This window comes from Capricornis sumatraensis, chromosome 15 (assembly GCF_032405125.1).
Source record: "Capricornis sumatraensis isolate serow.1 chromosome 15, serow.2, whole genome shotgun sequence".
Lineage (NCBI taxonomy): Eukaryota > Metazoa > Chordata > Mammalia > Artiodactyla > Bovidae > Capricornis > Capricornis sumatraensis.
This window is the reverse complement of record NC_091083.1, coordinates 75,890,339-75,914,255: the sequence shown is the minus strand read 5'-3', so window position 1 is coordinate 75,914,255 and position 23,917 is coordinate 75,890,339. Positions and strand designations below refer to the sequence as shown.

The 23,917-nt window shown below is 44.2% G+C and overlaps 1 protein-coding gene across 4 annotated transcripts; it reads left to right on the top strand.

Moving 5' to 3' along the window:
* The first annotated feature begins 5,274 nt into the window (after window positions 1-5,274).
* On the top strand, window positions 5,275-15,333 carry OSER1 (oxidative stress responsive serine rich 1). Of its 4 annotated transcripts, XM_068987472.1 has the most exons (6): window positions 5,813-6,499; window positions 7,252-7,360; window positions 8,732-8,800; window positions 9,072-9,188; window positions 12,047-12,160; window positions 14,270-15,333. In XM_068987472.1, the coding sequence occupies exons 4-6, from the start codon at window positions 9,112-9,114 to the stop codon at window positions 14,952-14,954; spliced, it is 876 nt and encodes a 291-aa protein (XP_068843573.1). In that variant the 5' UTR covers window positions 5,813-6,499; window positions 7,252-7,360; window positions 8,732-8,800; window positions 9,072-9,111; the 3' UTR covers window positions 14,955-15,333. The 4 variants fall into 4 exon arrangements, with proteins under 4 accessions (XP_068843570.1, XP_068843573.1, XP_068843572.1 ...); XM_068987471.1 differs by lacking the exon at window positions 8,732-8,800; XM_068987469.1 differs by lacking the exons at window positions 5,813-6,499; window positions 7,252-7,360; window positions 8,732-8,800 and adding an exon at window positions 5,275-5,379 and having other exon boundaries at window positions 14,270-15,332.
* The last annotated feature ends 8,584 nt before the right edge of the window (window positions 15,334-23,917 follow it).

The following is a 23,917-nucleotide window of genomic DNA, read 5'->3' as shown; positions in this document are numbered from 1 at the left end:
CTTCCAAGGAGTAAGCGTCTTCTAATTTCATGGCTGCAGTCACCATCTGCAGTGATTTTGGAGCCCCCAAAAATAAAGTCTGACACTGCTTCCACTGTTTCCCTATCTATCTGCTATGAAGTGATGGGACCAGATGCCATGATCTTCGTTTTCTGAATGTTGAGCTTTAAGCCAACTTTTTCGGTCTCCTCTTTCACTTTCATCAAGAGGCTCTTTAGTTCTTCTTCACTTTCTGCCATAAGAGTGGTGTCATCTGCATATCTGAGGTTATTGATATTTCTCCCAGCAATCTTGATTCCAGCTTGTGCTTCCTCCAGCCCAGCATTCTCAAGATGTACTCTACATATAAGTTAAATAAGCAGGGTGACCTCTTGCCTATTCTTCCCCAAACAAGGGACTGTTGTGAAGGGCCCTGCTGACTAATATTAACTTGTCAAAGGAGCCAACAGCCCCAGTTACAGGTCTCAAAAGGCAGCAGGCAAATAATTATTTACTGAGCAAGATGATGGACTGATCAATTGGCAGGCTCTCGCTCAGTAGATTCTGCAGCATACTCTGTGCCAGGTACCCCGGTCACATGAGGCAATCCCACCGACGATGGGGAAGCGTTGAGCGTTAGGGGAGGAGCACTGGGCATAGGGACATTTAACCCACGCACCTGCAGGGGAAATAGAGGCTGTGGGGGGTGGGGTGGGGAATGGGGGAAAGCTGGAGGAGGAAATATGCTTTTTGGTCTCTGGAAGCTTAGAATCTAGTTAGAGACACAAGAAATGTATGAATAAAAGGCTAAAAAAAAACTAACTTGAGGTGGTGCCTGGAGTTGAGAAATGTCACTTGGGACTCCAGGCACCTCATTTTGGAGCCCTGGAGATGGAGAGGGGCCCTGGGCTGACAAAGCTGAGAGGGGGTAGACAGAAGAGCTGGAAGCCCTTCAGTTGGTGTGAAGAACCAAAAAAAAAAAAAAAAAAATGTCCAGGAAGTCAACAGGCCACTAAATGGGATCTCAGGGAAGAAAGAGCTGGGAGGGTCATCACCACCCAGGATGTCCTTAGGGCTGTGGGTCCAAGAACTTTGCCATGTCAGGGGCCCCAGAGCTGAACAAATTCAAGGACATGGACTCAACGAATATTGGCTGGTGACCTAGACATCTGATGCCAGTTTATTCATGTACAAAGGAAAGATACCTTCCCCACAACTGGAATGCTTACTGCTTGCCTCCCAGGGTTCCCCCTACCTTTTAAAAAAAATGTTTGGCTATGAATGGCAACCCACTCCAGTGTTCTTGCCTGGAGAATCCCATGGACAAGGGAGCCTGGTGGGCTGCAGTCCATGGGTCACAAGAGTAGGACATGACTTGTGTCTAAACCACCACCACCATGAAATCTTAGCCAGAAACTCCAAGTAACCCCCTGCCCCACTTGTTTCTTTCCTCCTGATAGTTCCCACCTCTCCAGTGAGGGGTGGGGGAGTGGGCTTGCCCTCCCTATGGCTCCACTGGCCACCTGCGTGCTGACTCCACAATCTCTTTCCAGTCCAAATCTCTCACTTGAACTTCAGACCCGTTTCTCTTTCTGTTCTTTGGACACCTCCATGTGGCTGCCCCTAAAATCTCTCAAGGTCAATGTGTCTAAACTGAGCTCATCATTTAGAAGTATTCTATCACAGGAAGGCACAGAGCATGTGAGAGCAGACTCTAGCCTGAGCACCTCCATTCAAATTCCAAATCCACCACTCGCCAGCTATGTGACCTCAGGCACACAAGTTACTTAGCTTCTCTTGGCTTCAGTTTCCTCATCTGGAAAATGAAGATAAGGATAATCACATGGGACCATTGTGAGAAATTAAAATAAGTCTTCTGACACATAGGAAAAGCTAAAAGAGTATTAGCTTTTATTGTGATCTTCCACTTAATTGTGGTTCTTCATCTGTCCTCTGTCAACTGGATTCGACAGTGACATTAGAAACAGGCAACAGGAACTTGCCAGGCAGTACAGTGGTTAAGACATCACACTTCCAATGCAGAGACGAGGGGATGTGGACTTGATCCCTGGTCACGGAACTAAGATCCCATATTCTATGCTGTGTGGTGTGGCCAAAAAAAAAGAAAAAAAAGAGAGAGAGAGAAATAGGCAACAATACCCATTCAGTCGCTCAAACTAGAAAGCAAATTATTGTTGACGTCCTCTCCCTGCCCCTACTATTCACACACAACTTCTGATTTTTTGAAAATCAAAAGCTTTGATTTTAAAATTAAAAAATTTTTATTTTAAATCATAAGTTATCTTCCTATATAAATTATTTCTGCAGTATAATTTGATGGAGTTAAGTCTCCTCTATTCAATCACTTTCCTGGAGAAGGAAATGGCAACCCACTCTATATACATGCCAGGATAATCCCATGGACAGAGGAGCCTGGTTGGCTAGAGTCCATGTGGTTGCAAAGAGTTGGACACACTGAACAACTGAGCACACACGCATGCATTCAATCACTTATAAGATTCATGTAACAAGGAAATACACTGTTGAAGGAATTTTACAGCTACCTTAGCTTTCTGATGGACTTGCCTAGTGGCTCAAACAGTGAAGAATCTGCCCACAATGCAGGAGACATGGGTTCAATCCCTGGGTTGAGAAGATGCCCTGGAGAAGGAAATGGCTACCCACCCCAGTACTTTTGCCTGAAGAATTCCATGGACAGAGGAGCCAGGCACGATACACAGTCCACGGGGTTGCAGAGTTGGACACGACTGAGTGAATAACTTTTATTTCATAGATTCTGGTTAGACGGCATTACTATGTGCGTTAATACCAAGTCAATTTCCTGAACAGAAAGTCTCCACGTAAGTTCAGGGCCTTCTCTATGGCTAGAAAGATCCTGTGTTGCTGATGTAAGCAGCACACTGGGATTCTGGTTCCCTCAGGTCACGTGGCTTGTGGCTTCTCCCTTATTCTAAGTCAGGAGGTACCAGTGAGTCAGGCCTGTATCTAATGATGTGAAGTTTCAGGAGACATCAATGAGGTATGAGTTAACAGACTTTATTTCCTAGAGGCTCTCATCTTTCGAATACTCCCCAAGAAGTGAGCTACGTTCTCAGAAAGCATCCAACTTTATGACGGAGACATGCTTACCTAAAACGAAGCATTTAAAACCATTTTTATTTTAGTATTTTAATGCCATATGGGTATAAATAAGGTAAAATGAAGAATTCATCAAAACTGTATGGAGCACCTAGTAACCTCCAGGATCTGTCTTAGGCTTTGGGAATTCAGCTCATCTGGATACAGTCCTTGCCCTCAAGAATGTGTGGTTTTATCTGAAGCAGTATTTTCAAATAGCTTAAGAACACATCTTTGGTCATGATGAAATTCACTTGGGAAATTCACTGAGGGAAAAAAATGCATCGTATTTTCCTGTTTCTTTTTTTTAAAATAATTTTGGCCACGTGAGGCAACTAGAGGGATTACAGTTTCCTGACCAAGGACTAAACCCTAGCCATAGCAGTGAAAGTGCCAAATCCCAACCACTAGACCACCAGGGGGAGAAGGCAATGGCACCCCACTCCAGCACTCTTGCATGGCGAATCCCATGGACGGAGGAGCCTGGTGGGCTGCCGTCTATGGGGTCGCATAGAGTCGGACACGACTGAAGCGACTTAGCAGCAGTAGCAGCAGCCCACCAGGGATACTTTCCTGTTTCTTACTCTTTTCTAAGAGATGTTGAGAGATGGGCAGCAATGGATGGCCAGGCTTCTGAGACTGTTTCAATCCTTATTTTGTCACTTTCTAGCACTGTATGACACAGGACAATGGGCGACAGAACAAGTTATCTGAGTCCCAGTTATCCTCTCTGCAAAATGTGCAAAAACCACAGGAATATTAAATGTGCAAACATGTGCATGGCTGTTGCATAGTGGAGAACAACCATTATTAGCATTATTAGGCTTGATGTTGGAAGTTCGCAATTAACAGGTTTTTTTCATCCGTTGTCAGTTACTGAGCCTCTCCTACTAACAAGGAGATTTAGAATGTTTTACCCAGAGCCCATGACATGCTTTAACAACCATGTCCAGTGACCTGTACATGGGTCAGGCCTTCCAAGATCTAGCTATAGGTAGGTTAAATATACATTTTCAGCAGCCTATCTAGCTAGGTGATTATAGCTAAGGTACTGGGGAGTGGGAGGGTCCTGTTTTGGTTCCGGTGACAACTTCACATAAAGGCTGGGCCAGGACCAACTTTAGCCCATTCTATTGAGGAAAGCCATCTTTTCCCATACAGCCCTGATAGCTGATCTGAGGGCTGCAGACGGGAGCTTGGGTGCGGTGAGTGAGGAGAGAGGTACAGCGAACTCCGCAGAACCACTCCTCTTGTTGGAGGGAGTGGCAGCTGAAGGGAAGCCCACTCCTTCTCAGCCTGTCATGAGTCATACAAATAGACAAGATACCTAAAAATCACCTACTTAGGTGACCTGGTCAAACCTTTTCGCAAAATTTAGTGTGCATGTGCGTCTCCCTGTCGAGATGGTCTACAGTTCTCCCCAGATTCTCAAAGGAGTCCATGCCTGGGAAAAAAAAAAAAAAAAAAAACGAGATTCGCTGAAATAGTCCGAATGGAGAAACTGAGGCCCAGAGACGAAAAAGCGAGTTGCCTCAAGTCAAACAACAGGGATATACTAAAGGCATTTCAGTTCCGATTCCGGTGTCACGTTCACGGTTCTGACCGTGTCGAATGCCTCCTTGATTTCTCTGCAGCCCTGGAAGATCCTTGGGAGGTGAGGGCTCTCGTCGGAGCTCTGGAGATGTCGCAGCAAGTCCAATTCGGGCGTCGAAGGGGCTCTCGCCAGTCGCTCAGACGGGGTCCATTGCCGTGAAGATTCCCCCATCATGGCCTCACCCCGAGAAATCCCGCAGCCTTGTCAATTCCAGGTACGGCACCAAACACCAGGAGACCCGCAGAAGTGGAGGCGGCTGGCTGGTGAAGCACGCCCACTCACTCACCTGACCAAGGAGAAGAAGCGGCCAAGCCCCAAAATCCCATCCCCAGCGAACCCTTCGCGGAGGGAGGAGCCAGTGAAGAGAATAACAGGAAATGACGTCAGGCGCACGTGTTTCGCGAGGGGCTGGCGCCAGGCTTTTGAGACGCGCGGCCACGGCCTCGCGCCTGCGCAGCCGCTGCCCTCCCGCGTCGCCAAGTCCCCAAGATGGGAGGAGAATGAGAAGGGGGTGGGGCGCGTGCCTGGGTGACGCAGGCGCAGTGCGACTTCGGAGGCGCTGGTCGTCCCTCCGCGGGTTTGGATCCGGGTCAGTCAGGCGCTGTGATCGTGGAGAGCCGTTCTAAACTGACCGAACTGGCTTACCGGAGCGTCCCTGCAGCGAGAAGGTGAGTACCCTGACGTGACGTGGACGCGCCGCGTCACCGCGTCTGGGCCTCCTGGCCCGGCCTGGCCACCGGCGGCTTCCTCTGGCCCTCCCGCCTCACGTCGAGCCGCGTCGCCCGCCGGCGCTGGCCGCCTGGGCCGGGCCGTCCGGGCCGGGCCTGCGCCTTTCCGCGCCCCCTCGGCCACTGCGGCCTGGCCCTGCCAGAGACTCTTCTCTCTCGCCCCTTCCCGCCTCCGCGGCCCCGCGCCGTGCCTCCGCCCTCTCCCTCCGGTCCACAGCTTCCCCTTTTCGTCCTCCTCGGCCGCCCTTTGCCCCTTCCCGCCCTTTCCCGCTGGTTCTCGAGCCCCAGTCTCGTTGGCTGCCTCTTCGGCTCTGTTCCCGCCTCCTTCTGGATCCCTCACTCCTTTGGCCCGACGCAGGCCTCTCATCCTAGCCGGGGGAGTATTCTTAAGGGGAAACTTTGCAGCGGGACAGCCCGGGCGGATTCGGGCGCCGGACACATCCCCACTTCCCGAACCCCCCCAGGCCCTGACCTTTCCCCACCCGATCGTGTTTAACCACGACCGACCCAGTTTCTGCGTGAAAAGAATTAACATTGTGCTGTATCTGGCACCGAGGGTGTAGAAGTTGAGTGGGTAGAGAGACGTGAACGTGTTTTGTCTCCGGGGCCGATTGTTGCAACTTCGTCTTGTTTGCGTCTTCCAGAGTTGCTGGACAGGATTTTCTTTTCCCGGACTCCATGCTTCCTGCTGGGCTGGGAAATTTTCTAAAAGCTTTATTTAACATTGTGATGACACGCTTACGCGCGGATCCTTTATTGATCGTTCTCAGGTCTCTTCAGGGTCCGGGAAATTTGGACCTAGGCTTGTGGTTGTTAAGTGGGCTTGGTTAAAATTGCAAGATATAAATAATATTGTGAGACTTACTCTTCGTTTAAAGTCAGAAAAGTCAGGAATTTGCCCTTTTGATGGAGGACCTTAGAAGAATTTTGTGGTTTTATTTTGTTTTGTTTTGTTTTTTGAAAGGTTAAGGGAAACTCCAAATCCCCGTGTGATTTAACTTAAAGTAACTTTAAAAGTTTGACCTTTGCGAGGATTGTTCAATTTCAAGAAGATAGTGCGGTAAGAATCGGCAAGAACGTCTCCCACAAACTTAATGAAGATAAATCAAGTACAAGATCCCCGGAGTGGGTTGTGCAGCTCTTGATTTGAGTGAATGGGAAGAGGGAGGAGCATGGTAAAGCCTTTTAAAGTTATAAACACGCTACTATTTAGCTGTTAAGGTCATACCTGAGATTCACCTTTGCTCTGGGTTAATTTAACTGAGAGAAAAGATGAGTAATCAAAATGCTCGAAGTCTGAAAATAGTTTAGATGGAACTTTATTCCTAAAGTTTTAGTTGGTAGCCAGTCTTATTCTGGTCTGTTTTGGTTTGTAAATGATGGATCTTTTAGTGTGTCAGTAAGAATGTTAGTGGAGTTTGTATTAACATCTGGAGGTCATTTACAGTATATTAAATTAGCCCTGTATATTTAAAAGTTCTATATCTGAGTGCGAAACATCTTAGCACAGTGTTAGGGCAGGAATGGGGTTCATAGACTGGGTTCACACTTATATGCCTAAGCATCCAGACTAATGCTAAAAGCACATTGTAGGGATTCTGTCAATATTTGTGTAAGGAATGGATTTCTGCCTGTAGAATTCAGCAATGCATATGTAGATGTGATGTGTGCTGATTTCTAGAGAGGCCTGAAGAGAGATTGTGTGGGGTCCAGAGGAGTGGGGAGACTGACTCAGATGATGTTCCTCTGTGAGGGCCAGCGTTTGACTGGTCATTAAGTAACTGAGGAAAACTAATAAAAACTTTATTTTAGTTCTGCCAGCAGGAGGAATTTGTTTACAGCCTACGGATAGCACCGTTTTAGATTCTGTGGAGCTTCAAAAATAAGAGAATATCTGATCTTTGGTCACCCCTCTCCCCAGGTATAAATATACATATATATAGGATGTTATTGTGTATCTGGGAGAGGATCCTCCTGTAAATCTAGAACTGAATTAGTAGCTGGTGAAATACGGAATTGATACGGAATTGATACCGTTTCTTCACAGTGACGTACTCGTTAAATAAACCAGCAAAATATATGTGGGGAGTGTATTTCAATATTTTGTTTTAAGAAGTTGAGGTGAAAACTGGATAAATTCTTTTGAGACTGTTTTCAGTGTTCTCAGAGAAGTCTGCCTAAAATACCTTCTACACGTAAATAAAACTATTGATTCCTTGCTACCTAATTCTGTCTCTGGTACTGCGTAGTTACATTATCAAACATATTATGACACTCTGAGCTTTAGAATATTAGAGGTCTCACAATAACATCAAGCCCACCCCTGAGAAATGAGCAGATATAGAATCAAAGAGGCTCCAAGGATCCAGGCACTGTTCACTGGGAGAGTGCCCAAGGTGGGGTGGGGGTGGGGGGTGGGGTAGCGGGGTAGAAATAGAGAAGGTGAAGTGAATGCTTTAAAAATTCCTCACTTTATTATTTTTTTGTTTTACTTTTTTCTTTCTGATTTCCAGTAATACGTTTATAGAAACTTTTTTCATTCTGGATTTGGTATCAGGAAATTTTTTACCCTAAAAGTAAAAAAAATGGAGCGATTAGAGTCACTGAATTGATTAACTTCTCTATTGTATCTCTTGTTTTGGTTGGTCTGCCCCCCCCCCCTTTTGGTTTAAATATAAAAATCAGGGTGGGGGAAATGGAGAACTTTGGTTAATCAAGCTAGTTGATTAGATAGAGATCATTTAAAGGTGTATCTGTAGAACAATTTCAGTTTTTTCCTTTACTTCCTATCTCTTTAGCTACATTTAAGATTTTGAGTTACAAGTATAGTTCATCTATCTTTGTGAGAAAGTATTAGAAGCTAAAGAAAGCAAAGGTGTCAACCTTATAGATAGTGTGTGGAGTAGTCAGTATCATTGAAACATGTTTGTAATCCTGCCTGGACAGTGGTAACAGCATGATATCTATCTGTGTGATTATTAATACGAGTATAAATATTGATAGCTGCGTCAGGATTGCTTTAGAGAAACACTGTCATGTGTCATGTAGTTATTCTTATCTGAAATATTTAGCATTAGATGAGACAAATACCCAACAGCGGGTTTTTTTTGTTGTTTAAAAATTTTTGCTGAAGTATATATAGTTGATTTACAATATTAGTTTCAAGTACACAGGAAAGTGAATGTTTACATATACATATATACACTTTTTAAGAGTAGCGTTTTAAAGATCAGAGTCTTGGAGGCTAAGCTTTTCCCTTTTATTTCCAATGCAATGATCATTTTTTCTGTAGGTTTCTAGACTTCTACAACTGGAGGGATTTCCCTTCCTGTCAAAAAGTATACTGAAACACAGATTTTAGGTAATGTGATCTAATCTCCAAAACTGTGAAACAGGATGTTGGGATCAAGTATTTGGACGGTTTAAATACCATCATAATAAAAACATGTTTTCTGTATAATTTCATTTGTCTCCTCTTAAGAAATAATACCTGTGGTTTCCTAATCATTGAAACTTCCTTTTAGAAATAGAAATTTGCACTTTATCCCACTAAGAAGCAATGGTAGGATCAGGAATACAGATTTTAACCTGTTTTCACTTTGCTCATTTAATTTTTCTTTTCTTTTTTTTAGTATTAACCGGAACATCCATAGTAGTGTAAAAAGTTTCACAATGAAATCGGAAGCCAAGGATGGAGAGGAGGAGAGTCTACAAACTGCTTTCAAGAAACTAAGAGTGGATGCATCAGGGTAATTAAATATGAAGTATATTATTGGGGAATTGTTTACTAGATGTAAATAGACATTTCCTCAAGGGAGCTCTTTCTATTCTAAAGTTTCTTTTTATTTGTAGGAAGTATAAATGTTAATAGTGTGATATTTTACCAAATTCTGTATAACATTGTTATAAAAGAAGCTCTTCTGTTAAATTTTGAGAAGTAGCTGCTCATTTGTATTCCAAGGTTGGGAATTAACTTTGATAGAGTACCGCTTTCCCTGTCCCCTGCCTCTTTTTAATCACACATTAGCAGTCAGTGTCCCATCAGAGAGTTCCTCCTACACCTCTAGGGAATCACAGTATTTTTCACTGAAAGTGAGTTGGTTCAATAGGAATCTCTGCAGACATTGTCAATTTCATGGGCTCTGATCGCTGAGCCTATCACTATGGAAACCTCTATTCATTAGGGTTCTGTCCCTGAGATCAATAGTCTTGGACCCTTTGGCCAAACTAATTAGAGCGCCTGCAGACCAGCTGCTGTCTGAATGTTAATATTTCACCCTTTGCAAAATGTTCTATGCAGGACTCTTTTCATCCCCATTCTTTGCCTCAGGCCAGAAGATAATCTTAAATTTTAATGGATATAACAATATTTCATTTCATGAACGGAAACCCAACACTCAGCAAGGAGCAATAATGACTGTTAAAATTTATTACTCATTTTACTATGCCCTCAATACTGACTGAAGTACTCTGTACATATCATCTAATCGTCACTACCAACTCAGAATATAGACAGCACAGAGTATACTATATAGTTTACAGAGGAGCTACAGATGAATTGTCTTGTAAAAGGTCACATTGGTAAGACGTGGTAGAGCCGGAATCTGAACCCAGATAATTTTTCTCCAGAACCTCTGCTCTTAACCATTCCTTTTTATGGTACCTTGAAGACAACATGAAGAAACACATTTAGTACCTGGTGCATAGTAAAATTAAATAGATGTTAGTTGTTACAGCTGCCTGCCTATTGCTAATAATGTTTTTGGCCTACCAAATGAGAAAATTTATACTCATAGATTTGCACAGTAGCTGTTACAGGTGCTGACATTGTTTCCATGATACAGCAAATAAGTATCTTCTCCTAGTGATTTTGCCAATATGGTCATCTTGCCATTAGAATTGATTAGTACTTGCTATTTTGGGAAGCAGAAACAAAGCAGAGAAACACATAGTTCCAGACTCTAGTCATAGTGTAATTTTCTGTGATTTCTGGTATAGACATGTAGTTTTTTAATCAGGAAAATACTTACAAATGCACAGGTATATGTAAATCCCTTAGTGTATAAATTTACTTAACTCTTGATACACAGACTTCTTTCCTGGTATTTTTGTTAAAACTTAAAATTAAGCTATTTCTGTGCCCCTAAAAATTACTTGGAACATAAAATCTTTCAAAATACTCTGTACAGTTTATGGTCCGATAGTATGTATTTGTAGCTTGCAATCTACTGTGTGTAAAATTGTAAAGAGACGGAGCAGTGGAGAACGTTTCAGAAAACCAAGTAAGAGTACAAGGAGTGAGTCATTACTGTGACTAAGCAGAATAAGACTTGTATAGTGTATCATACAGTTCTAGTTGGTGGTTTCGAATCGTTGCTGATTTACAAATGGAACATGTGAGGTAGTGACTCATAAACTAACCAAGCCTTGCCAAGGAATTTAGCATGATCCTGTTGAACGGGTTTTGGTTCCTAATGGTATTTGTTTTATCAGGACAGACTATATATTTAATTGCAAAACAATATAGTTCTTTTTTTCAGACTATATATGTATATAGCATAATACATGCTTATTTATAAATCATAAAATGGATAAAAAAGTAAAAATCACAACTTACCATTACCACTGTTAGTATCTAAATCATCTGTAATATCACTGTTTTTACACAGTTGAAATCATAATATATGTACAGGTATTCATCCATGCTGTTTTCCCTTAATATTATAAGCATTCTCCCATGTCATTAAAAGTTCTTTGTACACTTAATTTTTAATAAATTCCTAATATCCCATTGTGTACCGAACAACACTAATTTTATATAGTATGGTATTTTCTGTTATTCGACATTTAGTTATTGCCAGCTTTTAAGTTATATTTCAGTGAGTGAGCATCTTGTCACTTAGTAGACTGTCTCTTTCTATAGGTTAGTACAGTGCTACAGCGTGTATAGTAGGAGCCCTGTGTACGTGTGTGTGTGTGTATTGAAAAGGTCCAGAAGAATTTGATGTTAAATGTTAATGTTGATCTCTGGATTGTGAAATTAGAGTTGATTCTTTTCTCTTTTAAATTTTTTCATCTTCTTTACTGAGAACCCACGTTACTTGTGTAGTTTTAAACTGCAGAGATTTAACTGAGTAATATTTCAGGTTTATTGGTTGTAAAAATCAGAATATTTTTGTGTAAGTTATATACTATTTGAAAAAGGATTCATTTAGCTTGAGTCTCCCAAAGTTAGATTGAGTCTCCTGAAGTTCATCCTCCTGCACTTGGTTTCCACAGTTCTGGTTTGCCCACATAAAATAAGTGCTCAGTGCCATTAGCACTCTCCCTGGATATAAGGCCTGATCTGCCCCAGATAAACAGTCTATTTATATCCCACTGCTGGTTATACTTAATCATTCTTTTGCTTACGATTTTGGAACTGTGAGCTCTTAGGGATCCTCCAAGTTTGGTTTTGGAGGACAGTTTACAGTAAAAGCTGAGCAATTCTTGAGAAAAGCAAACTGAAAAGGCAATAAAGGTATTAACACAAGTTGCATTTGGGTTGGTGAGAGCAGTGTGTTCTTGCATGGTTTTCTAAGCAGTAAACTTCTGTTCTTGTCTTCAGGTCCATAGCATCTCTGTCTGTTGGAGAAGGCACAAGTGTCAGAGCGTCAGTCAGAGCAGCAGCAGAGGATACCAAACCTAAGACCGCATGTGCATCTAAAGACAGTTGGCATGGGTAAGAACTTCTCACTGCAGGTGGTTTTTATCCCAACACCTCAACGTATTACTGGATTTTCTTTCCTGAGAATTCAAAAAAGAATGTCTAATGATACAGAGCCCAAGATGCACCAGTGAAAGAAGAGCCTTTCTTCTTGTTGTGAATTTGCTGAGACTTGCTGTCTGGCCTGGTTCGTTGTCAGTGTTTATGAATGTTCTATGTGTGTTTGAGAAGAATGGCTCTCCTCTAATCATTCTTAGGTGTTATAAATGTCCATTAAAGTAAGCTTTTAAATGTCTTATTTATAGGATCTTTTTTCAGATAATTTTGTTGTTGTTAGCTTGGGCTATTAATAATTGAGGGGTTTGTTGAAGTCTCCCCCAGTGGAGTACATTTGTTTATTTTCTCTGTAAGTTCTATATTTTTGCTTTATCGTTTTGAAGCTGTTTTGTTTATAGTCTAGGTTCATGCCAGTTTAGAATGTTTTCTTCCTGATAAATTGAGACTTTTGCTGTATTTAGTGACCTTCTTAATCCCCCATAATGGCTTTGTCATAAAGTCTGTTTTGTCTGGAATTAATAAAACTAATACAGTTGTCTTTTAGTATTTGCCTAGTGTATCTTTTTCTATTATATTTTCAACCATTTTGTGTTTCAGAATTTTTGGTGTGTCTGATATAAATATGTATGGCTTATTTCATTTTACTCAGTCAGTCTTTTTTTTAAACTTACATTTATTTTGATTATTGATATATTTGGATTTGTTCTGCTCTTCTATGCTGTTTGTCCTGCTTTTCCTTTTTTATTTCTTTCATTCCCACCTTCCCTTTCCTCCCCGTTTAAAAAATTGTTTGGAATATGTTTGTTTTTCTCCATACCAGTTTTCCTTTCATTGGTTTGGAAATTCCATACCTTGTTTCTCTTCGCCTTCCTCCTCAGAACTGGTTTGCTCCAGTCTCCTTCCACGATGTGATGGCCCATCCTTCAGTTCTGTCACTTATTTTTTGTCTCACCAGTTCAGTTTTATTGACCCTACGTCATTTTATGTAAATTAGAGGGTGTGTGTTTCAATTTGTCTCATGTGTGCTTTCTTTACTCTCACCGTTGTAGCATCAGAGCTTCCATCTAGGGTCACTCTCTTCCTAAAGAAGTCTGTTATTTGGTTTAAAAGCGGGGGGCGGTGGGGGGAGGCTCTCTGTTAGTTGTCCATATAGAATGTTTCTCTGAAAATGTCTTTATTTCATCCTTTTTCTTGAAAGGTATACCTGATTTAGTAGACCTGAAATCATGGTCCTAGTTAACAGTTATTTTCTCTTAGCACTTGAAGGTATTGTCTTCTGGCTTCCATGTTGTTGAAAAGCCTACTTTCAGACTTAATTTTTCTTCTTTCGGCAATAATCCATCTAGTCTCTAGCTGCTTTTAAGATGTTCCTGTTGTTTTTGGTATTATCCAATTGGTTGTCCTGCTTGTTTGCTGGTTTGTAGATTCTCTGCATCAATTCAGAAAATTGCTCGGCCATTATCTCTTTGAAATTTGCTTGGCAATTTTGAACCTTTTTCTCTTCGCACAATTCTTATTAAAGAGTTTTTATAAAAATTACATACTGTGCCTGATAATTCCCACTATCTGAAAACTTGAGAGTGTCTAAATCTATTTTTCAGCTGTTTCCAGTGATAGAAATGAATTCTTAATCTGTCATTCTGTTGAATGAGTGACTATTTATAGCATTAGCACCCCCCGCGGTGATACTGAAACTGCCTTGTTCAGAGCATGGAGCCCAGCATTGAGGTTTTTCTAAGTTGTCTGTGCAGGGTGCTTCCCCAAACCACTGGTCAGAAGTTCCTAAGCCAACAGTTGGGACAGGGCAGACAGTCTACTGCACCAAATGTTTGGTCTGAGAAACATGACTTAAAACTACCTTTAACCTCTCCTGTAGTAAGGTGGTGGTGGTGGAGTTTTTGAGATGCACAGACTCAGGCAGCTTGACAGTGGAGGTGGGCACACGTCTTTGGGGAGAACTTATTTCCACTCATTCACCAGAGAGGTGGCAATTTCCCAACCATTTTAAAAGATCTCTTTAGAAGAACTCTGTATCCCAACATCCTCTTGTGTGTTTTTTCCTCTTAGGTCTACAAGGAAATCTTCACGAGGAGCAGTGAGAACCCAGCGTCGCCGCCGTTCCAAGTCTCCTGTCCTTCATCCTCCAAAGTTCATACATTGCAGTACAGTAGCTTCTTCCAGCAGCCAGCTCAAGCACAAAAGCCAGACTGACTCCCCTGATGGCAGCAGTGGGCTGGGAATTTCAACCCCTAAAGAGTTCAATGCAGGAGAATGCTCATCTTCTCTCGATACTAATCACACAGGGGCGGTTGCTGAGCCTTTGAGAACTTCGGTTCCAAGGCTCCCATCAGAGAGTAAGGAGGAAGATTCCTCTGATGCTCCCCAAGTCTCCCAAGCAAGTCTCCAGGCCAGTGATCTCTCTGACTTTCAATCGGTCTCCAAGCTAAACCTGGGCAAGCCATGTGCATGCATAGGCAAGGAGTGCCAGTGTAAGAGGTGGCATGACATGGAGGTATATTCCTTTTCAGGCCTGCAGAATGTCCCTCCCTTGGCCCCAGAACGAAGATCCACACTTGAGGACTACTCTCAGTCGCTTCACACGAGAACTCTGTCTGGCTCTCCCCGTTCCTGTTCTGAGCAGGCTCGCGTCTACGTGGATGACGTGACCATTGAGGACCTGTCGGGCTACATGGAATATTACTTGTATATCCCCAAGAAAATGTCCCACATGGCAGAAATGATGTACACCTGAGAGCAAGAAGCTCCTTGCTATGCTTTAACCAATGAAGGGTTGTCAGAGAGTTAGTTAACAGCAGACCTTGCAGCTACTTTGTGTGAGAAGACATCTCCTTCTGCTCACTGTGCTTGCAATAAAAACTTTTCTTGGCATCTCAGTCAGTTAATGTTCGTTCTTTAAACTTAACTTTCTGAGTTCTTACATACCCACCAAGGTGAGCAGATCATTTAGAAATGTCCCTGGGGGATGAACAAATGGTCATTGCTTGACTGGTAGGAGCGGGTTTATGGTGAAAGCCTTTGAAAAAACTGCATTTTTCAGATGTGTGTTAAGCTTTGGGTGCCAAGGAAGATGAAATGTGGTTTTATAACTGGACCGAACGTTTGTCATGCTGTAGTTGCCAGCCCAGCGGTATTGGAAATTACATGACAGGTTTAAACCATCTCTGATTTACGTAAGATTTATTGTGTCTTTAAAGGTTTCCTATGTTATTGTTAAGCCAGAGATCTAAGGTTTAGATTCAATATAAATAAACTGGCTGGCCTGCCCTGTATTGTTTGAGAGAATCATTAACCATCACCAAGCAAACCCCTGCTGGTGCTCTTCGCCCTGAGACACGTCACATAAGGTTTCTTACGTGAGAAGCAGCTTGGAGTGGGCTGCTTCGTTGGGGGAAAGGGGTGTGATGTTGGACACTGCCGTGTATCTGCTCCATCTCTGGCATTCTGGTATATATGGCATGTTCGGTCACTTGCAGTATAGATCTCATACCTCAGTTTCAAATGTTCTGAATAGATAATATCTCTCTCTACTGCCCTCCCACCCCAGCAGGCCCCAAAGATAATTTTACCCATGCTGTATCCTGTAATAAAGGCCAACCAGGCCACAGCTCCCTCCAAAGTTTCATACAAAAGTCTGTCCACAGTTTCCACTGGAGGAAGAACCCTCTCTTTTCCGGGTGGTTCCAAAGTGAATTTGACATGCTGCCATATAAGGCAAGAATACTGGTTTGCCATTCTCTTCTCTAATTGAATCTATCCAATGAATATACTCTAGTATTCATTGGAAGGACTGATGCTGAAGCTGAAACTCCAATACTTTGGCTACCTGATAACAAAAAACTGACTCATTGGAAAAGACCCTGATGCTGGGAAAGATCAAAGGCAGGAGGAGAGAAGGGGACAACAGAGGATGACATGGTTGGATGGCATCACCAACGCGATGGACATAGTTTGAGCAAGCCCCAGGAGTTGGTGATGGGACAGGGAATCCTGGCGTGCTGCAGTCCACGGGGTCGCAAACAGTTGGAGATGACTGAGCGACTGAACTGAACTGAACCTAGGCCACTAGTGCTTACGGTTATAAAGGCACCTATGGCCCCTCCCCCACCCACTCCCTAACTTACATAGCTAGTGTTTTGCTTTTCCTTTTTTACTAGAAAGAAGAGCAAATTGAGCTGAACATGTTACTTGAATTAAAATAATTCCTAAGTCTGTTAAGTCTTTTAAGGTTTTAGTTTGCTTTTCAAAGCAGCAGTCCAATTATTAACTCAATTCTGTATATTAACAGAACAGTCACAGGAGAAGGGTAAGTGATGCCCGCTTTTTACTCAGAGTTGTTAGGAGGAGCGTCAGAACTGAAAAGGACCAAGTTCCGATGGCTGAGTAACCTGTTGGAGAAATCCACACTTAAGACAAAAGCTTGGGAACTCCGAATTTGCAGGAATGAGTTGTAAGATTTACATCTTAGTCAGAATCTTCCTTTAAACCTGAATCTTGGAAGTCCAAGATCACGCCACCAAACCCAGTTGGGCCAGCTTTAATATGTGTCCCTAATTGGAACAGTCGACCATTTGTGAGTCCAACTTGGACCAATGATTGTCAGATGCATCCTGGAAAACAGATTCAAATTGTGGTTTGATGGATTTTTACTCTGATGCTTTGAAAAGTAGCATCCTGACGTGTAACTTCATTGAACATTCATTCAACAAATCTTCACTAAGTGCTGTCAACACAGTCATGCTATACCAGGTGCTGGGAATAGGGCATCATCACATCCTTGGAGAAAATGCTATGGAGAGAGGAGGGTTAGGAGACAGCAAGGGCTAGGGCGGGGGGAGGAGCTGCTGTTTCATTTGCAGTCACAGAAGTTTCTGTGACGAGGTGGCATTTGAGCTGAGACCTGAAGATAACGAGAGTGAGCCATGTGGATATTTGGGGGAAGAGCATTCCTGGCAGCATTCCTTGAAGCAGGCGAGGTCACAGAAGCATGGGTCACGGGCAGATCGTGGAGACCCTCCTGGGCCGTTTTAAAGGCGTTGGTTTGTGAGGAGACAGGGAGCCTTTGAGGGGGTCTGGAGGACAGGAGAGACATCAGACTTGTAAGAGCACCGGCTGCTCTGTAGACTAAGAGGGGAGCTAGGAAAAGGAAAGGAAGGAGGCAGTCAGGAGGCTACTGCAGTGAATCAGACAACGGTTTCAAGTGGCTCAGACCCTTAGCAGTGCAGGAGAGGAGACCTATTCTAGAATTATTTTGAAGGTCGAGCTAAAGGGATTTGCTGATGGATATAAGGGGTGATGGATATAAGGATATGGGCTTCTCAGGGGGTGCTCGTGGTAAAGAGTGAGTGAGTGAAAGTCGCTCAGTCATGTCCGACTCTGCGACCCCCTAGTCTGTAGCCTGCCAGGCTCCTCTGTCCATGGGGGTTCTGCAGGCAAGAATACTGGAGTGGGTTGTCATTGCCTTCTCCAGGGAATCTTCCTAACCCAGAATCTAACTCAGGTCTCCCGCATTGCAGGCGGATCCTTTACCACCTGAGCCACCAGGGAAGTTCAGTGGTAAGAAACCCACCTGCCAGTGCAGGAGACATAAGAGACATGGGTTTGATCCCTAAGTCAGGAAGATCCCCTGGAGGAGGGCATGGCAAGCCATTCCAGTATTCTTGTCTGGAGAGTTCCATGGACAGAAGCGCCTGGCAGACTTCAGTCCATAGGGCTTCAATGAGTCAGACATGACTGAAGCAATTTAGCATGTGTGCACATAAGGTGTGAGAGAAGGATTGAAATTAAGGTTGATTCCCAAGGTTTAATACAGTGGGAGTTGGCTGGAGGAGCAAATTTGGGAGGAGACTTTGGGAGTTTGGTTTTGATATCATGTAGAGATGCTGAGTCGGTGGTTGGATATGCAACTGAAGATCGGGAGCAGGACAGGCTGGAGATCCAAAGTTAGGAGCCATCAGGGTGTGGGTGTTACTGAAAACTCTGCTGCCAAAGGAGATCACCTAGAGAGTAAATGTAGATACTCGGTAAGAGGACCAAGCTCTGTGTCATTTTCAAAGTCTAGAGCTCAGGGCAATGAGGAGGAACCTGCAGAAGACTCGTGTGGGAGCAGCCAATGAGGCAGGACAGAACCGAGAGACAAGCCTTAGGAGTAGAGTGAAAAAGCATCTCAAGACGGGAGTTGTCAGCTGCCAAATAGGAAGGAAAGATGAGGGCACGTAGTTTGTGAGGGTGCTGGGCACAGAAAGATGAGCTGAAGTGCCAGGCAGGCACTTCGGAGGTATTCAGGCTTTCTTTTTTGGAAGGAAGATAATCTTTGCTTCAGACAGCTCATAGGTGGGGGATGGAGTCAGCGTGCCGGAAGGCATATAACCCAGCCAGGTAACTTGTCTGGGGAGGTGAGGCTTCTTTAACTAAGTCTTCGGTGCTGAGAAGGAACGTGAGCCCCGAGTAGATTTCTGTGTGCGTTCCTCTCTGTTCTGGATTTTCAGTCCCTTCCTCCCCTGCCTCCCTTGGAAGCAGTCCCTCTAGAGAAATTGAAGAGACAAGGGAAGCAAGTGACTGCACCTTCTGACCGAAGAACAACACTGTGGAGTGAGAAAAACCTGCGAAAAAGAGAGAATGGGATAGCTACCTTTAGAAGCAATTTAAAATTCGTTCCAAGTTTCAAATGTAGAACTTGGTTTTTCCAAGAAAAATCTGTTGTAATGCACATGTGGCCACAAGGGGTCTCCCTTTCCCTGAAAGTCACTGGTTTAAAGGGCGAGGCAAAGAAGTGATGGCTGGTCAGGTAAGGCCGGTACCAAATTCGGCAAAAAAATTGACCGAAACTTCTGGCTGTGCTGCACGGCCTGTGGGATCTTAGTCTCCCGACCAGGGATTGATCTCGCGCCCGCTGCGTTGGAAGCGCAGCATCTTAACTACTGGACCGCCAGAGAAATCCTCACTTAAACTGTCAAGAAATCAGTGTCCCTTTGCCAATAATATAACTTATCAGTTTGAAAAGGGGAAAATCACAGGGTAATGTTGAGTAAATACACATTGGGAAGAGTAAGGAGTGCTTCAGTGTTAAGGTACTTAATATTTAAGGGGTGATTCTTCCCTTAGGCTTCCCTGGTGGTTCAGAGGTTAAAGCATCTGGCTGGAATGCGAGAAACCCAGGTTCGATCCCCAGGTCAGGAAGATCCCCTGGAGAAGGAAGTGGCAACCCACTCCAGTACTCTTGCTTGGAGAATCCCATGGAGGGAGGAGCCTGGTGGGCTACAGTCCATGGGGTCACAAAGAGTCGGACATGACTGAGCGACTTCACTTTCACTTTCTTCCCTTTGGTAATAATTTTATTAAGCATGATAGTGTGAAAAGCAACTTATTTTTTTTAATTTATTTTATTTTATTCAAGTATAGCTGATTTACAACACTGTGTTAATTTCTGCCATACAGCACAGTGACTCAGTTATACGTACACATGCATTCTTTTTCATATTCTTTTCCATTATGGTCCACCACAGAATATTGAATATAGTTCCCTGTGCTACAGTAGGACCTTGTTGTTTATCCACTCTATATATAATAGTTTGCATCTGCTAATCTCAAACTCCCACCACATCCTTCCCTCATCCTGCCTGCTACCTTGACAACCATGAGTTTATTCTCTATGTCCATGAGTCTGTTTCTGTTTCGTAGATAACTTTATTTTTTGTCATATTTTAGATTCCACACATAAATGATATCATATGGTATTTGTCTCTCTCTTTCTGACTTACTTCAGCTCAGTTCAGTACAGTTCAGTCACTCAGTTGTGTCCAGCTCTTTGCGACATCGTGAATCGTAGCACGCCAGGCCTCCCTGTCCATCACCAACTCCCGGAGTTCACTCAAACTCATGTCTATCGAGTCGGTGATGCCATCCAGCCATCTCATCCTCTGTCGTCCCCTTCTCCTCCTGCCCCCAATCCCTCCCAGCATCAGGGTCTTTTCCAGTGAGTCAACTCTTTGCATTAGGTGGCCAAAGTATTGGAGTTTCAGCTTTAGCATTAGTCCTTCCAATGAACACTCAGGACTGATCTCCTTTAGAAAGGACTGGTTGGATCTCCTTGCAGTCCAAGGGACTCTCAAGAGTCTTCTCCAACACCACAGTTCAAAAGCATCAATCCTTCGGTGCTCAGCTTTCCTCACAGTCCAACTCTCACATCTATACATGACTACTGGAAAAACCATAGCTTTGACTAGACGGACCTTTGTTGGCAAAGTAATGTCTCTGATTTTGAATATGCTTTCTAGGTTGGTCATAACTTTCCTTCCAAGGAGTAAGTGTCTTTTAATTTCCTGGCTGCAGTCACCATCTACAGTGATTTTGGAGCCCCCCCAAAATAAAGTCTGACCCTGTTTCCACTGTTTCCCCATCTATTTCCCATGAAGTGATGGGACCAGATGCCACTTACTAAGTGATAATTTCTAGGTTCATCAATGTTGCCTCAAATGACATTTCATTCTTTTTATGGCTGAGTAGTAGTCCCTCGTCAGAGAAGGCAATGGCACCCCACTCCAGTACTCTTGCCTGGAAAATCCTATGGATGGAGGAGCCTGGTTGGCCGCAGTCCATGGGGTCGCTGAGTCGGATATGACTGAGCGAGTTCACTTTCACTGTTTGCTTTCATGCATTGGAGAAGGAAATGGCACCCCACTCCAATACTCTTGCCTGAGAATCTCAGGGACGGGGGAGCCTGGTGGGCTGCCGTCTATGGGGCCACACAGAGTTGGACACGGCTGCAGTGACTCAGCAGCAGCAGCAGCAGTGTTCCCTCGTGCGTATGTACCTCATCTTCTTGATCCATGCACTTGTCAATGGACATTTAGGTTGTGAAAAGCAATCTATCGTGTGAGGATAATATTAATAATAGCAAACATTTATTAGGTATTTAGTGTCTTCTGAGCCATTTTACAGGCTTCCCCAGGTGGCGCTAGTGGTTAAGAACATGCTTGCCAATGCACATAGAGGTAACAGACCCAGTGCAGACTTCCCAGGGTTGAGAAGATCCCCTGCAGGAGGACATGGCAACCCGCTCCAGTGTTCTTGCCTGGAGAATCCCATGGACAGAGGAGGCTGGTGGGCTATTGTCCGTAGGGTCACAAAGAGTCAGGCATGACTGAAGTGACTTAGCATGCATGCACAAGTGTTTTTACACCATTAACTCACTTAATCCTCATCCAGCCGTATAAAGTAGATACTATTATCCTTGAAACTGAGAATTCTTGGGAGGGATATTCAAGAGGGAGGGGACATATGTATACCTATGGCTGACCCACATTGATATTTGGCAGAAAACAAAAAAATTCTGTAAATTATCCTTCAATTAAAAAATAAATAAATTAGAAAAAAAAACCCTAAGAATCCTTTGAGATAGGTGCTTTTACAGACAAAGAATTTGTGACTTAGAGAAATTAACAATTAGTCTAAAGCCACACAGTTTGTGAGGGCCAGAACTAGGATCTGAACACAAATCTAATTCCATAACTATCTACCCTACACAGTGAAGGCATGGATCTGTACATTATTAAGAAACTGTTTCTTAATTTGAAAACCTACAGTAGTTCTTTACTGGGAATGAGTCAGATTTGTCCGAGGAGATTTTAAAAAGAATGCAAGTGCTGGAGCCTCCTCCCAGGACAATCTGGTAGGTTGGGGAGGAGGTGGGATTCCGGAATCTGTTCCCATTTTTAAGTTCCACAGGTGACTTTTACGTGTACTAGCCGTTGGGAGGAACCACCGTAGGGAGGCGTATGGATGAACAGTTGTTACACTTGGAACAGCTTGCTAGGACACAGCAGCCAGCCGCCCAGCCTTAGGACAGGATTATGCCGATTTGCCGGGCATTTAAACTTCAAAGGGTATTGAACTCAGAGTCCTCTGGCTTCCAGTTGGAGATGCTCTTTCCTGTCCCCTGGAGAGCAGAGGTGGAAAGAAATGCGTGGTTTTCCAGGGTTGGTCAGAAGTGGCAACAGCAGAGTTCTACAGGGGCAGCACTGAGATGGCCTCAGCAGTGAACTGGGCGACCAGGCTGTCAGGCAACCTGCGGGGCAGGGGGCTGGGGTGAGTCAAAACCCAGACGAGACAGTCTTTATCTGCTGCTTTTTGCTGCGTGTCTGCTTGGCAAAGAGCTCTGGGGCTGGGTGTTTCTATCTGGGGGTAAAATGTGGGCAGAGAAGGGTTCTTCAAGGCAGGGGACTGTGAAGAAGAAAGGAACCAAGTGGAAATAAGAACCAGGATCAGCTAAGGGTGAAGGGAGAGAGGCTTGTCTATCCATTTCTTAAACAAGGACACATCTTTGGTGGTGACTTGAAGTGGCCTAAGTCATCATGGGTTTCAGAGCATGACAGATACGTTTGAAGTCAGATAATAATAGTTGAATGTTCTCAAGTGCCTTCTGGGCTTTTTTTTTTTGGTGATTTCTATCCTCCTCACTGCCACACCCCCCCCCCCCCAACACACACACAGACACATACACAGACACACACACACACACACACACACGCGCGCTTGCACAGCTTCCTGTGCTTGCTGGCTCCTCTCTTTCACAGAATTACTGTGCTCCTATTAACCCTGGGTTCAGTTGGGATTTCCATTTTTAAAAATAAAACCCTAAATCTGTTATTTGTTTATTAGTTTTGGCTGCACCGGGTCTTCGTCGCAGCCCGAGGGCTTTTCTCTAGTTGCGGTGAGCGGGCTTCTCATTGCGTTGGCTTCTCTTGTTGCGCAGCACCGGCTCCAGGCGCTCAGGCTCAGTAGCTGTGGTGCACCGGCTTAGCTGCTCCAGGGTATGTAGGATCTTCCAGAACCAGGGATCAAACCTGTGTCTCCTGCACTGGCAGGCGGATTCTTAACCACTGGACCACCAGGGAAGTCTGAAATTTCCACCCCTAGGTCTTGGCCACCGCCTCTCATCATGGAGATTTATTTGTCCCTTTTCCTGGAGTTCGGTGGGAACCTGAGGGCTGGTCAGTCTCTTTGCTGTTGACCTTGCCCTGGGAGCTTTCTGAAATCTGGCCTCCCAGGCTCTTAGGAGAGCACAGCAAAAGAGAGCTTGGAAAGAGAATTTAAAAAAACAAAAAACATGATCCTTGAGTATTTCTAAGACGATCTCCTGGCGGTACAGGAGATCGTCTTGGAACTAGAGAGCAGAGGGTGGGCTCCTCGCCCTTGAGAAGAGAGAAAGGGAGTGATCCAGATGATGCTTCTTGCACGGGGCTCTTCCCGGGGTTTTCCCAGGATGCGGGGGCGGGGCGGGAATTGGGTTGTGTCAGACTTAGATTCACTTTATCTAACCGCACTGTTTCTAGAACTTCACCTTTCTTCCCGAGTTTCCTCCTCCGCTTTCAAAAGCATATGTGACCCCATGCCCATTCCTTTCTCTTTAAGTCACCAGATTCCTTTATGGGGTTGGCAGCGATGCTCTGATAGCCCCGGGTCCTGTCGGGGCATACGAGTGGCGCGGGTGCTGAGGTTCGCCAGCTTCTACACTCAGGGGGATTTCAAAGTGTTTCAGGACTGGGTCTTCCTCTCCCCTCCCTGCCGGACACTCAAGGGACCCGGGAGGTGGAAGGGAGCTCTTCTTTACCCAAGAGAAGAAAAGCCGCCTATCGCCTGCCCCGACTACCCACACTTGCTCTCAGCTTCCCTTCCTCATCCCTCCAGCCACTCCCC

Coding starts and splice junctions, on each gene's coding strand:
- OSER1 (XM_068987471.1), top strand. CDS start 9,112: ATGAAATCGGAAGCCAAGGATGGAGAGGAGGAGAGTCTACAAACTGCT. Junction 9,189..12,046: donor CTAAGAGTGGATGCATCAGG/GTAATTAAATAT, acceptor TCTTGTCTTCAG/GTCCATAGCATCTCTGTCTG. Junction 12,161..14,269: donor TCTAAAGACAGTTGGCATGG/GTAAGAACTTCT, acceptor TTTTCCTCTTAG/GTCTACAAGGAAATCTTCAC.